Source organism: Chanodichthys erythropterus, chromosome 11, assembly GCF_024489055.1.
Source record: "Chanodichthys erythropterus isolate Z2021 chromosome 11, ASM2448905v1, whole genome shotgun sequence".
Lineage (NCBI taxonomy): Eukaryota > Metazoa > Chordata > Actinopteri > Cypriniformes > Xenocyprididae > Chanodichthys > Chanodichthys erythropterus.
The window spans coordinates 50777640-50795619 of NC_090231.1; the positions used below are offsets into that span (position 1 = coordinate 50777640).

Consider the following 17980-nt stretch of genomic DNA (forward strand, 5'->3'; position numbering starts at 1 on the left):
TATTTAAACAACATGGTGCAGGACATGAAAATGATAACTGCGTTGGGCTGAAACTAGCAAAAAACACTTTCATCGCGCTTGGCTCCGCATTGCAGCCCTCAGGGTTGGATAATACACTTTGTAGGCTATATCTTTCAGGGCTGCATTTCCCAAAAGCTTCATAAGGCTATAGATCGTAAAAATTATCGTATGAATCATCTTAGATCATGGTCCGTTTCACAAAAGCATTAAGTAGAACTTGAAATTCATCCTAGATCTATGAGTGCTCTAAAGTCATCGTAAGGAGACCGAACCTGCAGGACAATGGGCGAAGTGCATCTAAACTTTACTCCTTTTCAATATGACTTCAATATATTTTTATGTATTTATTAGTTTATATCTTTGCTTGTGTATTTGTGTTTAAATTAATTTAACATAATTAAATTCACACAAATTCAATGACTGAACCCAAATTAAAGTATGAAAAACTAATAAAAATACACTGCTGTATATGGACATTGAAAGGCGAGTACAAATATCAGAGGAATGGTTAGTGTGCTTTACAGACTTAGAAAATTAAAAGAGGAACTCAAAAAAAAAAAAAAACGTGTCACTGATTTTCCTGGTGTGCATGAAAACCAGCCATGTATTATAGGCCACCTGGAAATAATGTCTACTATAATATATATTATTATATATAGTTTATTAATACTATATATCTATACTATCTATACTATTTTTTCCTACTATGGTAGTCAATGGGGGGCGAGATCTGCTTGGTTCCAAACATTCTTCCAAATATCTTCCTATGTGTACAGCAGAACAAATTTATACAAGTTTCGAACTACTTGAAGGGGAGTAAATGATGACAGAATTTTCATTTTTGGGTGAACTATCCCTTTAAATATTAAATTTGTAATATGAACCTTTAGCTGTTCTTAAAAATTATCACATATTCTTCAAAATAAAGACTGACATATCGTGAAGAGAGGCTGATGAGATTTATATTTAGTTTCCCTTCCACTGAAAACTTTTATCTTAAACAAATAATACAAAATATTTCAATAAATAACTATAAGCTAACTCAATAAATAACTCAACTCAATAAATAACTACTGTAAAAACTTTTTATTTCTTTTAGAATTATGATTTAAATCTTTTACCTTCACCTCCTGGCTCCTTTTCTTCTGTCCCACTTTGATGGTGTCCACATTCCACACCTGTTTCTGCAGCCAGTCTTTCTCTCAGGCCTCCACGGTTGCTGGTCCATATGGTCCAAACCCAATGACGGTTTTTTAGTGTGTCATTATCAAACAAATCTATGGCAAGCTGGGACCATATTTCTGAGGAATATTCAGTGTTTCTATTCAAAATATCAGCTTTCTGCAGCTTGTTTATTATAGAATCGGTCCCGCCTACCTTTTCCCATAGATTTGATCTTGCAACTTTTGTGCCTTTTTTATATCTCCCCATTCTACAGTGTGAGACATCCAAGTCTGACTATGCCAATCCTCGGTCCAGGTTCAGGTCCAGTTCACTTTAATTAGGTCTCATTAAACTCTCTTTCATCAGAGAAATGACTTTCTTCATTACTCAAAAATCTTGCATTGTCTGTGGTCCTTCTGACTTCATGTGACCAGCACAGAGATAGTCAGACCTTGTTTCACACAACACTGTCGTGGGAAAGTTTTGAGATGGACAACATTAGGCTGACCTATCTTGTGAAAACTCAGCAGTCTAAGCACCCAGTTACAACATTCATAAAAAAAAATAAAATAAAGATCACATACATTAAAACATATATATGAGTTTGGTTCCAAAACGCGATAAACGCCTTTTGAAAAACATTGTATCTGGTCAGTACTGAAAAGTCATTTATTAATTTAGCGCAAAATGCGTTATCCGTCGTGTTATTCGGTCATGTTTTCTTTCTAAAACGCGACAAACGCCAGTCTCTCTTCTCTGCAGAACGCGATACATCCGCTCAACCAATCACAGCGCACCATTCCAGGCACTGTAAACAGTAATGGCGGCGCTCTGAATGCACCCGACATCCTAGTTTTCCTTATCTACTTTGTACTTTGTGATCAGCAAAAACAGAAAAAATAATAATTTTGACAGCATTGATGAACCTGTGGTGGTTTCTGCTGTGGGGAAGAAACGTAAGTGATCGAAATGTAATAATTTACGTGAGGAGATTAAGAAGATGAGGCACTCGGTCAAGCTGTTGCTTGTTCCACGACAGCATCAAACTTCTGTCACGGTCCCCAAAACAGATTTTATAAGCCGTTTTTAATATTAATGTGCTCTGTTAATGTGTTTATTTTAACCGTGCGGTGGCGCCAGATACTCTTTAATCGGTAATGACAAACGGAGACATAATTAATTTAAAAGATGATTCGTTGAATTCATTTTGGGAGCGACGACTGAATGTATTTTTAGTCCAGTGCCTGTATATAAGATTACTATTGACAAAGTTCAGAGGCCGTCATATATGTGAATCAACTTACTTTGTTGTGAATTTTCAATATAAAAAATAACATTTATATTGATGGATTAATTGCATTTTGGAAAAAAAAAAACGTGTCATGGATTTACTGCAATTTTGTTTTTTTTTTGTTTTTTTGGGGGGGGGGGGTCGTTTTTATAATAAACCTTTGAAAATCAAAATCTATATCTATATCTATATATATATATATATATATATATATATATATATATATATATATATATATATATATATATACACACACACACACACACACACACACACACAAGTTTGATTAATTTATAATCAGTATTTACTGTCCAGCGCTAACATTGTGAAAATAAGTTAGTTTGTAATAATAATAAACTTGTAATCATTGTATAATTTCTGTTAAAATCATTTGCAGATTTTTAAAAAGCGCAATTTACAAATAATTAGTGATGGCCGATTTCGAAACACTGCTTCATGGAGCTCCGAGGCTTCATGAATCTTTTGTTTCGAATCAGTGATTCGGAGCGTGTATCAAACTGCCAAAGTCACGTGATTTTAGTAAACGAGGCTTCTTTACGTCATCACTGTTTCGAAACATTTCAAAACAGTTCAAAATTTCAATGGTTCACCGGTAGAGGGCGATGATAAAGTGAGCCCATGAATCATGCAGATTCACCGAGAACTATTGAACAAGTGTCTAGGGCTTTACCCTATGGTTTTACCTGATCTCCGATCAGTTTTATACAGTTGTAGATGTTTTAATTATACATTAGAATAATTAAAATTAATAGTGGTAGTTATTCATATCTTATTGGCCTGTTTAGCTTGAGCCATGGAACAGAGAAAAGAGCACATATTATACAGACACTCTATATTTAATCTTATTAGATGATTAGTTAATTCCATTTAATTGATTTTACTTTAAATAAAACTTTTGCAATACATTTGTTAAAGTGTATTTTTAATGCATGTTTGGCCTGAGTTTTGTTGCATTTGCACTGCTCTGACCACTAGGGGTCACCGTGGAGACGGGTGTCAGATTGTTTCGAAGCCTCGAATCATTACGGCACATTTGATTCAGCTGCTTCAGTGTTTCATGAAGCCTCGATCTGCCCATCACTACAAATAATGATCTGTTAATCATTACATAGCCTAATGATTAACAAGCACGTCATCTCTTATTTCTAGCAATGTGAGTTATATGTTTAATTAACTCCTGTTTGTTAAGATTTACCGAAGCGTGATTTCTCCCTATGCGGCGGAAATGAGTATGGGGAGGCTGCAGACCTGGAGCCGGTAGATATAGGCCCCAAGCAGTTTTACGCCCCTGTTGTTCCTCATGCGTCCAGTAGGGGGAGGCTGTAAATTAGTATATGAGCCTAGTCATATATCATAACAGCAGACCATATCTAAATGTATGATACCAGCAGACCTTTTTGAAGCGATACGAATTGAGGTATGTTAAATAATCTGCTAAAGTTATTGTTGTTGATTGTATTGTAATGATGCAACATTTATTATTTATAAATGATTGATGCGATATCAATTCAAAAGATGGGTCAATTTATTTCGAGAGGCAAAAGTATTGAATCAGATGTTCTGTCTGATATAAACTTAGCTAACCACGTGTAGGTGAAGCTGCCTCTAGTCTTCTCTTTAACCGCCCTCTCTCAATCACTTTTAAAATTAATTACATTTTTATTTTTATCTTCTTGCCTGTCTTTAACTTCCGTGACATGGCTTTTTCTGGTAAGACCCTGTTTACTCCTTGCATTTAAACATATTCCACATAGTTTCTGGAGCAACATTACAGTGAATAATCACAAATGTGTGATTTTTATTTATTTATTTATTTATTTTTACAGTCTTTGATGTGAACAAACAAAATACACATTTATAATAGGCATGTATGTATGTATGTATGCAAATCAAAAGTAAAAAGAGTTGAACTGCACACTCAAGTATTTTGTCAAATAATACATGCATACGTCATGCATGATAAAACCCACATTAAAAACTTTGGTCTCATATGGTTTGACTTACACATGCATGGAAATGTTTTTAATGTAATTTTCAATTTTCTCTACACAGTCCATCATCAATGGACAAAAAAAATCAAAGTGGCTTGACACTTTTTCCAAGTGTTCCATCAAGAAAGTGCCTGTGCCATTGTTCATTGAAGATCAGGAGCAAATTTATGTTATCTACACTCACCTGACTTCAATTCTGAACAGCACACCCACAGTGACCAGATCAGATTTATTATGGATGTCCTTTTTCCAGAGGTAGGTCTTGTGTGTTAGTTGTGCTCTGCATGGTATCATTTTCACATTGTTTTTAATGTCAAATAGTTTATTCATAATGTTAGACCATTGCGCTAAAAATAATAGTTTTGTGCTTGCAGTTTTTTACAATCACTTTGCTATTTTCAGAACCTTGATGTCATTTTTCAAAACTCTAGACACAAAACTCAAAACGGTTTTCACTTGTAACACAGGCTGTCTAAGGTTCAAAACATTGCATTGTGCATTCACATCTTTAAAGAAACCTTGCACTCGCACAATCATTGGTTCAAAATACAAATTTACTGTGAAATACCATTGAAACATAACTATAGATCACCCACACACAAGCAACCGATAGTTTCACTGTGTCATTGTTCATACAATCATTAAATATTGTAGAACAAAATAGGTGATACAGGTTTCAGTATGGTACTACATGTACAATAAATACATTTCTGTAAAAGTACTGCAGTAGTAGAGAGAATACTACAGACACAGTGGAATCATTGAACAAAGTTTGTAATATAGTGATGCAAAACACTACAGTACAATCACAACATAGGTTTATTTGAATCAAAGCAAAAATAATTAGCTATGAAATAGAAAAGACAGTACTGTAAAACATCAAATACAGTGTTCCTCAACTTGCTTGCTTGTACTGTAAGAAACAAAACAGGAGTGATTACTGTACTTCTACATTGTCATCAACTCTGTGTTGTGGATTTGGCCACAGGTTCTCATCTACATCACAATGGATGTTTTCATTAGCCAAACATCTTGGAAAAAACCTTCGGGCATGGCAAATCCAGGCCTGACACTGGTCTGCTGTGATGTCATTGCAGGCGTCATCCATTACAAGGGCCTGCATCTATACAGTGCAGTACTGTCAATACTGTAAATAGTCTGAAAAGGTGGTACAGTATGTGGGGCCATGGACACAGTGTCCATTTTGCTATCAATTGATAGTTAGATCATTGTAAGGAAATGAATAGACACTCATTTTAAGTGTAATGTGTGAATTGCCTTTTGAAATAGCAGTACTTTTGTGTCATATTGAACAGGTGACTATTGTTGAATGAACAAATGATTGTTCTATGAAGTTTTATGTGTATTGTATCCAAGCAATTGAGAAAAGGGTTAGAGTTTTGAAAAATGTGCATTTTGATCATTGGTTGTGAGTTTTGTGTCTAGAGTTGTGAAAAATGACATCAAGGTTCTGAAAATAGTAACAAAGTGGTTGTAAAAAACTGTTATATAGAAATGGCACTTTTGATTTTGTTGTAAAAAAAAATAAAAAAAAATAAAAAAATAAACATGCAAAATGATGCTTGGCTTATTTGGGCTGTGATAAATCTCAATTCTTTCTCTGGTAGTCCATCATCTGTGCTCTTGCTGTTGTGGACATGTGTCCATCTTGGATGCTGAGGAGAAATTCCTGTGAGGACCTGTCATTGACGCAAGGTACTGTAAGTATCCTATAAAGGAAAAAAAATGTTGAAACATGACATCCTGTCATTATTTATGAACCATTGTTTCTACCACTATGCAACTTTTGCTTTTTTATTTATTTTTATCAGTGAGCGGGAGCACTTTGACAGCAGGATAAAAAATAATTAAAGAAGAGTGGCAAGCCATAGGAGAGTCATCTACAGGAGTCATGCTGTTAAGAAATAAAAGTCATGGTGTTAATAAATAATTTTTTTGTGAACAACAATATTGTCTCTTTCTTTTAAATGACCCTTGGAATTAAAAAAAAAAAAGGGTTAAATTGTGTTTGTCTTCATAAAATGCTATGTAGGACATGTAGCTGTATGACGACCAATTGTGAATTGTACAGCAGATATTTCATTTAGGATCCATATGATTACACAGTACTATATGTCTAATGGCCTAAATATGGTTAATATCTAAATGTAGCTTAATATAAATTCACAACATCATATGTCTGTCAGTCTCCTGTATATAAAAACAGTTTATAAATAAAGATAAATAATACATTTTACAGTAGGTCATAGGTCTGCAGCCTCCCCATATAGTGTTATTCGCCGTATTTCCTTCTCCCCGTACTGGACGCATGAGTTACAACAGGGGCATAAAACTGCTTGGGGCGTATATCTACCGTCTGCAGCCTCCCCATATAGGCGGAAATGGGCTCGACGTTGATGCTCCTCACTAGTCCAGTCGGTGGCGGTAATGCGCCAAATGCAAACTTGCCAACCGAAATTAAACATTTACAGAAGAAGCAGCACTACTGCATAGCAGTATTTTATATTTATGATGAGATGAGATGATGAAACCTTTTTCTTTCTTTCAGTTTATGGACGAAACAGAATAATTTCGACGGCCATTTTACTGGTATTGTAAATGTCTGTTGTGTGTGGAAACTCTTGGGGCTGGCTGTTGGACTCCTGCACTCACATAGATGAGGGTTTGCAGCGCTGTGTTTGTCAAAGTGCTGGGCTTGAAAAGCCGACATACTTCAAATACTATTTCAAGAGGGAATATTTTAATACTTTGAAGCCCCACGGTCAAATTCAACAAAACACAGATATCTTGACCAGCTACACGGCAAAACATAGCAATGGTGAACATGCAAAGACTGATCTACAAACACGAAAGGTATGCAAAGCGACACAGAGCAAGACAGCCACATATGTATTGTTGCTGTTATTATTTTAATTGAGATATTGTGCTCTATTAAGGTCTCTGGAGATTGCTGCATGATACTTTACAGTTTGTTTTTATTTGCAGAAACGAAAGAGAAAGCAGCGTGATCTCAATACAGGGGAGTTAGATGCCCACATTTATCATGGCAAGGTGACAATTCATTTCTAAAATTTTGCAATATTGTTTTATTATTATCATTTTCAGCTGTTCGGTACTCAGACCACTTCTCTTGCTAATTAAAGATTATTCAGCAATGTGACTTGCATTAATGGTCTGAAAATTTGAATATTTGAAACTAATATTTGAGTGACATTTGTTTCCTTGCTCATTTTTGAAGCCCATATTAACCACCTCATCAGGTCCTCATTTTTTAACCTTCGTCATATTGCTTGTTTTCGGTTCCTTCCTCATTATAAATTATTATTTATTAAATGTTGTAGATCTTTCTTGTACTCTCTGCATACTAAAATGGAATGATTCAAAATTATGATAGAAATTCCAATAGAATTCCATCAGGATTTGGTTTCTCTCAAATTTCCTCTCACACACTCTCTTTCTGTGCATGCCTTGTTTTGGTTTATTTCCTCAGATCAGGTCAGTGGTTCTGGAGGGCTCTCGGGCTCTTCTGGAAGCTGCCCGTCAGTGTGGATACTTGACCGAAGCTCTGATCACACCACCCTCTGAATCCCTGACGACACATGAGTGCCAGTTAGCTGCCTTATGTGACATGGCCAAACAGCTCCCTTTAACGGACGAGTCTGAGGTGGCACCAGTGCAGACTCTGAATGGAGATGGTCTGGATCCACCGCTTGATATATTCTCATGCGTCACTGAAAACCCATTTGACTGTGCCTGTGAGGTCACGCTGATGAGGGAGAAGTATCTGTTGCCCCCCCGCAGCCGATTCCTGTTGTCTGACATCACACGTATGCATCCACTTGTCAACAGTGAGTTTTCATTTACTATTCTATTACATATTAGAGTATTTTGTTTTATGTAGAACTAAATGGCTTAAAGCTTTCAAGACCAGTGTTATTTTAGTATTATTTATATACCATTTACTATTTATACTATATACTATAGCTTTTATTTTTATATTTTCAGGATTAATTTGAATAATTCAGGGTAACAATTTGTTAACATTACTTATCATGAGCTAACAATGAAAAATACTTGCATACTGATGCATTTATTAATCATAGGTAATATTAAATTAGTAGATGTTAATGTTATTTAATAGATCTGAGCTAACATGAACTAACAAACAGTTGTATTTTTATAAACTAACATTAACAAAGATTAATAAATACTGTAACAAATTTTAGTTAATGCATTAACCAAAGTTAACTATTGAGAACCTATTGCAAAGTGTTACCAATTGTAGTTTAGGTTTTAGTCATATTGTTATGCTACTTTAGATGCTTCCAATTTTGCATCATTTTGTTTATTGACTGTATAGATTAATTATATTTTATATAAAGTAATAATCCATGCTAAAACACATCTATTTTTATTTATTTCATACATGAACTGTAAAGAAACAGGATTCTTACTGGAATTTCATAACAATGTCATAATTTGGAAATAATCCTAATTTGTTTATCTTAATCATTTTTTTTTCTAAAGTTCTATTGGACATTGTGAATATTTTAATTTATATACTTCTTACAGGTCAGATTTCTTAGCTTAATATTCCTCTGTGTGACTGTTGTTCTGTGAGTTTTGCATATTGCAACGTTTTGACTACAGGTGGAGACAAATTCGACCTTATAGTCCTTGATCCGCCATGGGAAAACAAATCTGTCAAAAGAAGCAACAGGTAAAGTGACTCCACGTAGACATGCATGCATACGTGTTCATGTGGCTATGAAATTATTCATTTTCAGCCTGCAATAAGCAACTGCTCTGGACTGAAGTCATATCATGGTATGATTGACAGATACAGTTCTCTGCCATCCTCTCAGCTCAAGCAGCTTCCTGTGCCAGCTCTGGCTGCTCCAGAATGTTTGGTGGTTACGTGGGTAACTAACCGGGCAAAGCACCTGCGCTTCGTCAAAGAGGAGCTCTACCCATACTGGGCAGTCGAAGTCGTAGCTGAGTGGCTCTGGGTCAAGGTAAACACTATACAACACTATAACCTCTTCACACAATCTCTCGTCTATTGCATGCGTTCCAGTTAGAGCCCGACCGATATATCGGCTGGCCGATATTATCGGCCGATATGAGCTAATTGCATTTAAATCGGCATCGGCGTTTATAACGGCCGATGAAACATGAGAAACAGAGTCTTATGCTTCACTCATGTTATGAGTGTAGCATAGTTTGCCCACCAGAGGGAGCTCTGCAACTCCCCAGTTGACAACAGCGCCAGAAATCCACTACAGAAGAAAGCTATCAGCCGAGCGACGGAGATGTACTCTTTTGACGGTGAGGGTCAAAAGAGTACATCTGATGGGTCCCGTCGCAGATTCACCTATTTAGGCTAGACTACTTTATAGCCTTTGCTTTTTTTTTTTTTTTTTTTTTAGAACTGAACTAAATTGACTAAAGATAAAAATAAAGCATCCAACTGAAGCCCAAAAATGCAAGAAGAAGATCATAGAAACTAGTGCTAAATTACCACAAAAGGGGGAAAATTCACTGTTGTTTCCATCGCCGTTTGTAAGGTAGCCAAGACAACAGCAAGCTTTGATGCGCTGTGCTACTGTTAGCGGATGTGTGCCGAGACAAATAAATATGTTCGGTCATTGCTGAGACATTATTATTGTTATTTATAAATGTATTTACCCCATCGCCAGCTCTGATAATGGTCAGCTACCGGAATGTCTTTGTGTCTAACTTAGAATTTAGACCAGCTAAAATATATTGTTAGACCAAAAATATCTTATCAATTAATTAAGTAATAAAGAAATTTAATAAAAACAGAAAGACATCTATTGCGTCAGCCTTATTCAAAGGCCGCGCAGAAACATGAGTTTGTTTGTTACACAACACCCGACGTTCTTGGTTTATCCTTATTTATTAAATATAGGCAATTGGTTGATGAAACATTGATTGAAATTAAGATACAATTTCTACAAAATGAAATTCACTTTAAAGAAAGACTTACTATAAAACAAAACTTAATGAAGTGGTCAAACATGTCTAACCCGCTGCATATGTCTCCCGACTATTCACTTTTCATAATCAACATTGGTGACATCTTACAAAAAATATATTCGGCAATAGCCCAATATATAAATATATATAAAACTAAATTGGCTTCATTTTTATCCCTCTGGCCGACGACAGCGCCGGCGCGTTCTGATTTTGTCCTCATGACAGCTGAAACAACTTAAAACAGGCCTTCCGTCATTTTTGGCGATAGCTTACAGATTAGTGCAAGACTACAAATGGTCTACTTTTTTCTCTCTGCGAGAATCTTTCTGAAACGTCTCAAACATTAATTTAAACTCGAATAACTGTACCTAAAAGAAAGAAACATCTCCATTTGATAATAAATGTGTAGGTCTGTGTTAAATAAGAGGCGATCTCTCCGCTGGAATGTGTTGTTTCTGAAATCGTGGCCAGCTCCTTTGGTTTTAATGAATAAATTATCCTAAATATTTATTCCTGCCGGTATTTTAGTCTACGATATCAAAATCACTAAACATTATATAGGCCTATCATATAGGCTATAGCCAGGATAATATTATTCGATAATAACATCAAATGAATCATTGCAATGATAATTCACCACATGATTCACTGTTAAATCAGTTTTTGTAAACTGTGGGGCAGATGGACGCAGGTGCACAACAAATTTTAACACATGACATCACTGCTTGTGGGAGGGGCCTCATCTCATTCTTTGCGGGGGGCCTCACAGACTTGCGGTACAGCATGATTGTAGATTTAGTTCATACACTGTATATAAAAACAGTGTGGTAGTTCTAGCTAACGGTCCTATCATTATCACTTCTAAATATTCTGTACACAGACTGTTAAAACCAGCTTCAACTGGAAGTAAGTAAAACTGTTAAATGTTTAAAACCAGACTGTTTTTTGATCATTAAAAAATATATACGTTTGATGTGCAATTGTTTAGTCATTGAGGCTTTTTTTAACATAATCCCTTCTGGAAAATGGTTTATACAGCCCACTTACATAGAACAGGCAGATATTTCGCTATTGAATGTTTAAGTGTAAAAAATGTTAAAATGTGTAAGTGTAGTTTATAGGAAATGGGTCTAATATCCAGTTTATTTTCAAAATCAAAATATCGGCTTATAAATCGGCTCTTTTCGAGTTAATATCGGCATCGGCCCCCAAAAATCCATATCGGTCGGGCTCTAGTTCCAGTCTTTTTACGCAGTTTTTCTTCAATTACCTTGTGAATCGGCGGCCCCAGGGCACAGTTGGCACTTTGTGGAAAAACTTGATTAATGCAAAAAAAATTCAATACGCATATTTCACCTGTGTTTATAAAGTACACTGCCACTGCCACGTGCTGAACACGTTATTTCCAGTATTTCTCACCCATCTCTTCTGGACATTTAGTTGTGCAAGCATGAATTGCTTTCTCAGAAGTGTTTTTAAACTCCGGCGGTGCGCGCGTACTCTTCAGATGGCGAAATTCATGTCTCACACTGTACGCTGACCATCACGTACACGTAAAAAGCGAATTATACCTTGAGCTTTATGATATCCTGAGGTCAGAATAGACTGATGATAATAAGTATATTTTTACATTTTTTTTAAATTAAATGAATGTTTCATTAATATTTATTCTTTAATTATTTTTGTGTTTTGAGGTGATTTTGTTGTACTAACTAGACAATATTCACCCCTAAATAATGCACCATTTATTTCTATAAATAAGTTTATTTGTTTTGCAGTATTTTCAATTAATTCAGTGTTTAAAGGGATAGTTCACCCAAAAATGAAAATTCTGGAAATCATCTTTGGAACACAAATTAATATCTTTTTAATATAATCTGAGAGCCTACGCACATACCACTTTAAATATAGGGCTGTGTATTCCCTAGTTGCTTGTAAGAGTACTTTCAGACATAATTACTTTTATTAGGTTTTGCATTTGGATATATATTTAGACTTTAATGAAGACTACTTCATCAAATTAATAATTAATAATAATAGATTACAGATTGCTCTGTATTTTATATAGCAAGATAGTAAGTCACCAAGTTTCAAACCATTCTGATGAAGTAAAAAATTTAAAACAAACCAAATTTATTTATTTTTTGGTCTAACATGACCGAAGACGACCACCAGAGGGTTAAAGGCATAGTTTACCCAAAAATTAAAATACTGTCATCATTTACATGTCTTCACGTTGTTTTAAAGCTGTATGACATTCGTTCATCTTCGAAACACAAATCTGGATATTTTTATTGAAGCCTGAGAGATTTCTATCCTTCCATTGAAAGTTCATTCGAAACGGTGACGCTTCAAAAAGGTCATAAAGTGATTGAGAGGTTTAATCTGAGTCTTCTGGAGTAACTCATGGGTTTTCATAAAGTAATTAAACTTAATTACTTTTTTAAAGACCCATTCACACCAAGTATGATAACTATAAAGATAACGATAAAAATATAGTTCTAAAAATTGTTCTAAATATAAAAGAATAGCACAGCTATTACAATAACGATATAGAGAAACTATATAGTTGGGATCACTTTCAGTAAAAAAATTTTTTTTTCCAACTGTTTAACGATAAAACTCCGACAGCCAATCAGAATCCATTCTAATTTAAGGGCTCGCGCATTTAAAATGGCAGACGACATTGCGGAGAAGCTCCAGTAAAAGCCAACACTGTTTGACAAGTCAAGTCAAGAATACTTTAAAGAAAATGGATATATGGAAAACAATCTGTTATACCCTCCATATAAATGGTGAGAAGTATTAACGATGAGATCATCATTCCAGGCTGGTAAACAGTGTAACATAAAATTACCTCAGGTATCCGGCGCTAGTTTTGACAACATGTTGTCTTGCGTCCTTTGAAGTTGCAGTGAAAAAGACAAGGCATTGTTTTTATTCCATTATATTGACTTTGTCAGCTAAATTCACTGTTAGATTAGATCGATTACACTAGCTATTCACTCGAAACACAGCATGCTGAGGACACCTGCTGGTTAAAGCCGTGTAAACGCAACAAGAATAGCAAAAACATGTTGTACACACTTTGAAACCGCAGCGCATGCTTAGAATAAACAGACCGTTATCGTTAGTTGGTGTGGACGCAAATATAGTTATCGTCATTATAGTTATTGTTTTTGGTGTGAACGGGCCTTTAAGGAGGACTGCAGTAATGTAACATGTTACTTTTGAAAGTAAAAGTCACCAGCACTGCTCAGCTTGTGCTCAGTTTGTCTGAATCTCCAGGTGACCCGAACAGGGGAGTTCGTGTTTCCTCTGGATTCACAACACAAGAAGCCCTATGAAGTGCTGGTGCTTGGCAAGTATCGCTCATGCACTGATCACGCAGTCAGGTAACGTGTATATGTTTCGCATTGGTGTCTTCTTTTCTTCCTTCTTTTTATATTGTAAACTCCAAAGCTCACTGTGTGTTACAGGTCTTCAGCAGTGGATGAGCTTCCAGAGCAACGACTTCTGATCAGCGTCCCCTCAGTACTGCACTCTCATAAGCCTTCGTTGTCAGGTGCACACGCTTAAAACAGATCTGTGCTTCAGTATAAGCAGCTACTTTTTTATTTGATCATTTGTGGTTCATATGTCAGAAAAGGTCATATAAAAAGGTACATATTACAGCAATAATATGTTTTAAAAGCACATACTTAATGTTTTCAGACACTTAATTAACTTAATCTGCATGTTAATGGTAATTAATTACATCTTAAATTTATATTAAATGCAATTATCTGAACCTCTGAATGCTTTTTGACCAACTTAAGTAGGACATTTTTACATGTAATTTTATAATTACTTCTATTATTGAAATATCTATACTGCTGAATGTACAAATACATGTCATGTTTTTAAATATATTTGTAATTACACATTAGTAATGAACGTGCATTTGAGGTCATTGAAAATATATTAACTTTAACTGTAACATTGAATAACACACTTTACTCCTAAAATACACAAGTGGCATTTTATTTTTATTAATATTATATTATCTGCAAGTACAGTCATTTAACAATATTCTTTTGAGATTTCAAGTACCATTGCACATTCAATATCATTAATTGCACGTTTTTTTCACAAGCGTATCTTCTGCATGGAAAACACCCAGATGTTTTGTTATTGTTGTTATCAGTGGAGTTGTCTGTTTTGTCCTGCTGATGTTGAAGGATCTGCTGTGTAAAAAAAACTGTGAGAGTCCCCGATTTATGGCCTTTATGCTAATTCTTTGTCTTTTGTACTACAGCTGTGCTAAAGCCTTACATTAGTCGCAAGCCCAAGTGTTTAGAGTTGTTTGCCCGAAGTCTTCAGTGTGACTGGACCAGCTGGGGAAACGAAGTCATCAAGTTCCAGCACAGCAGCTATTTTACCAGAGAGAGGGCCGAGGATCCGGCCAGCACATCAGAGACTGCGCTTACACAGTAGCTCCTGGACTTTTTTTCAAGTGGAAGCCCAACAATTTCTAGTGTAAGTTTTGAGTTTGTATTATATACATGGATATCAGCTTTCAGTTGACTGCATGTAAAATGCTTCACAATTGTGTTTTCATCTGAATAGTGTATTTTAAACCAAACAGAAACAACAATATTTTTGTATTAAAAAAAATGTATGCAAAGAATACTATCACTTGGGATTTGTACTTGGCATTACGATAATTTGTCTGGTTTTAGAAATATTTTTTAGTATGTGTGTCAAAAATGTAATGTTATTTTTATAAAACAAATGTGTTTTCACCACATTTTTGAGTTTATAACCAATGGATCTGGACTTTGGGTACTAACTGTTTGACTTCCATTGTCTTGTGTTGGTTGCAAAAATGATGTATCAAAATGTTAACTGTACAATCTCTTTTACATGGGATATATAATGAAATTTGCCATTAAACTTTAAAGATCTTAATAGCTGTATTATTTGTGCTGTAGTTTCTTTAATATAGTTTCCACTATTTAGTTCTATTAATTTTGTGTTTTATCATTCTGTTTGTATACTTAAAATGTGTCATTACACCAGTCTTGGTTAAGTCTCATATACAGTTTATGGTACATTTTATGGTATGCAGCAAGGATGCCTTAACTTTGATTGAAGTATATTTTTTATAAATTAATATACTTTTATTTTACCAGATTCCTTGAGATTAGTGTTGTCATGATACTGAAATTTCCAACTTCGATAGGATACCTCAAAAATATCGATATTCCATACCATTTTCAATACGATGGGGAAAACTGTCATATATACTGTATACTGCCACCCATATTTTTTTTTTTTTTTTTTTTGAGGATTTTGTTGCAATAGCCTTACACACAGCACAGGGAGGCTTAATTTGAGTCATTGACCTAAATTCACAACAACAAAGATAAATACAATAGAATAAACAGAAAAATTAAATAAACATGGGTAAGAAATACTACAGAAATTAAAGTAATCAAATGTAAAATAACGCTTCATTGTAAAAATGAAATGCAGATTAATGCTTACAATTAAAGACAGTTATTCAGTCAAAAGCAGCAAGTGATTTTCTGTCTTTTGTTCTTTGATCAACAGGACAGACCGCAGCAGGAATATTACGCAGCTGTCACTTTAAGATCCAGTATACTGTTGCACAATATGCTTTTTGTTCCAAAACTGACTGTATTTGCCTGAATACTGGGCAAGATGGGCATTTTGACAAGTTTATATTTGACCATTTAAGTGCAGTAAACCACTAAAAAAGTAAATTTGGAACTCTCAAGCTGTTTGAGAGGCAGCTTTGTGCGCACACTTTTGGTGTGATCATGAAACCTGTGAGAGTGACTAAAATTATGTGCAATACAAAAACTATTTGACCAGAGCAAATGAGACGAGTGAGTGAGAGGAGGCGGGTGTGTGTCAATTCGCTGTTGGAGAGAAGAGAGAACGAGAACATGCAGCTGCTAGCGGTGTATTGATACTGCAGACAAGGAGTATTGAAACCGCTTCAGAGCGGATACATATCGATATTTTTGACAACATTAATTGAGATTAAAATTTTTAACATTAGCCTAAATAAATTACATTAAATATTTCAAAAATAGGCATAAAACAAATGGCCAAATGTAAAAAGAGCAACTTGAACTTGAGAATGAAATAATCTGGGTAAATGTACTAAGTACATACACTAACACAAGTCTAAATTTTTATTGAAGTGTTCCAAAAAATGAGCAGAAAATATGAAAAGCCTTTTCTTAGTACGGAAGAGGATTAGGGCCAAGCAATAATAAAAAAAAATAAAACCATCTCAAGATTAAACTTGTTAAATTTCGAGAAAAAAAGTCGAAATAAAATGTTGAGAATAAACTCATTAAATTACGAGAAAAAACTTGTTAAATTATGAGAACAAATTTGTTAAATAACATGAAAAAAGTCGTTAAATTTCGAGAAAAAAGTCGAGATAAAATGTTGAGAATAAAGTCATTAAATTACGAGAAAAAAGTCGTTAGATTATGAGAATGACTTTAATGACTTTATTCTCAACATTTTATCTTGACTTTTTTCTCGAAATTTAACAACTTCAATCTCAAGATGGTTTTATTTTTTTATTATTGCTTGGCCCTAATCCTCTTCCGTATCCTTGTATGAAAGCTCAGTCCTTATTATCCCGAGAAAATAAAACAATTAAAGAACTGTACGACTGAAAATATCATAGAAATAATACATAATGAAGGATACAAGTTTTTTTTCTGTAGTTGTCGTTTTTTAAATGTGCAAAATCCATACAGTTTATTTCATATTATAAAATGATGCCGTTTCTTGATTATTATCATTTTATTTTTTTATGTTTTTTATTATTATTTTTTTATTATTATTATTTGTTGATTTAAAAGTAAGTTACAAGTTTGTCATCCTATTCTTTCCTACTTTTTGTTTGGGCACTTTTGAATTATTTTTTATTTGTGGCCATAGCACAGTAATAAGATTCATCCACATTCCCTGTGAGCAGTGCATGACGATATTTAACAAACATTTCTTCCATTGTTAAAATCGTATTAAATTATCTTCAGAAATTCATGACTATTAACAACTTATTCTTAACTTAATTTTATCTAGTCATTATACATTTTCTCATTTCAATAATTCTAAATAAATCCAGTAGTGTGGAATTTTTGTTTTAGGGCAGGATAGTTGGCAAATGCCATTATTCCCTTATTCTCAAAAACAATAAACAAAACAATGCGAAGTGAAAGGTAAATGTTTGTGTTTGTATGGGACCTGACATTCTGTCAAATTATGACAGGTGGACATGGAATTGCAAGTTTAATTCAAATAAACAAAATAAATAAATATGCTGTCGACATGATCGACAGAAGAAGAAAATACAAGCCGACTTCACAATCATTGATGCATGACTGACATCCATTGCTTGACACAACCACCAAAAATAACCCTGATTAATGAGAACAGG

General features: G+C 34.5%; 1 protein-coding gene across 3 annotated transcripts; it reads left to right on the plus strand.

The window, feature by feature from the left end:
* Window positions 1-6968: 6968 nt before the first annotated feature.
* On the plus strand, window positions 6969-16779 carry mettl4 (methyltransferase 4, N6-adenosine). Of its 3 annotated transcripts, XM_067399989.1 has the most exons (9): window positions 6969-7362; window positions 7495-7560; window positions 8000-8357; window positions 9160-9229; window positions 9350-9524; window positions 13798-13904; window positions 13989-14074; window positions 14807-15027; window positions 16105-16779. In XM_067399989.1, exons 1-8 carry the CDS (start codon window positions 7108-7110, stop codon window positions 14983-14985), a joined length of 1296 nt encoding a protein of 431 aa, XP_067256090.1. In that variant the 5' UTR covers window positions 6969-7107; the 3' UTR covers window positions 14986-15027; window positions 16105-16779. The 3 variants fall into 3 exon arrangements, with proteins under 3 accessions (XP_067256090.1, XP_067256088.1, XP_067256091.1); XM_067399987.1 differs by lacking the exon at window positions 16105-16779 and having other exon boundaries at window positions 14807-15952; XM_067399990.1 differs by lacking the exon at window positions 16105-16779 and having other exon boundaries at window positions 9356-9524; window positions 14807-15952.
* The last annotated feature ends 1201 nt before the right edge of the window (window positions 16780-17980 follow it).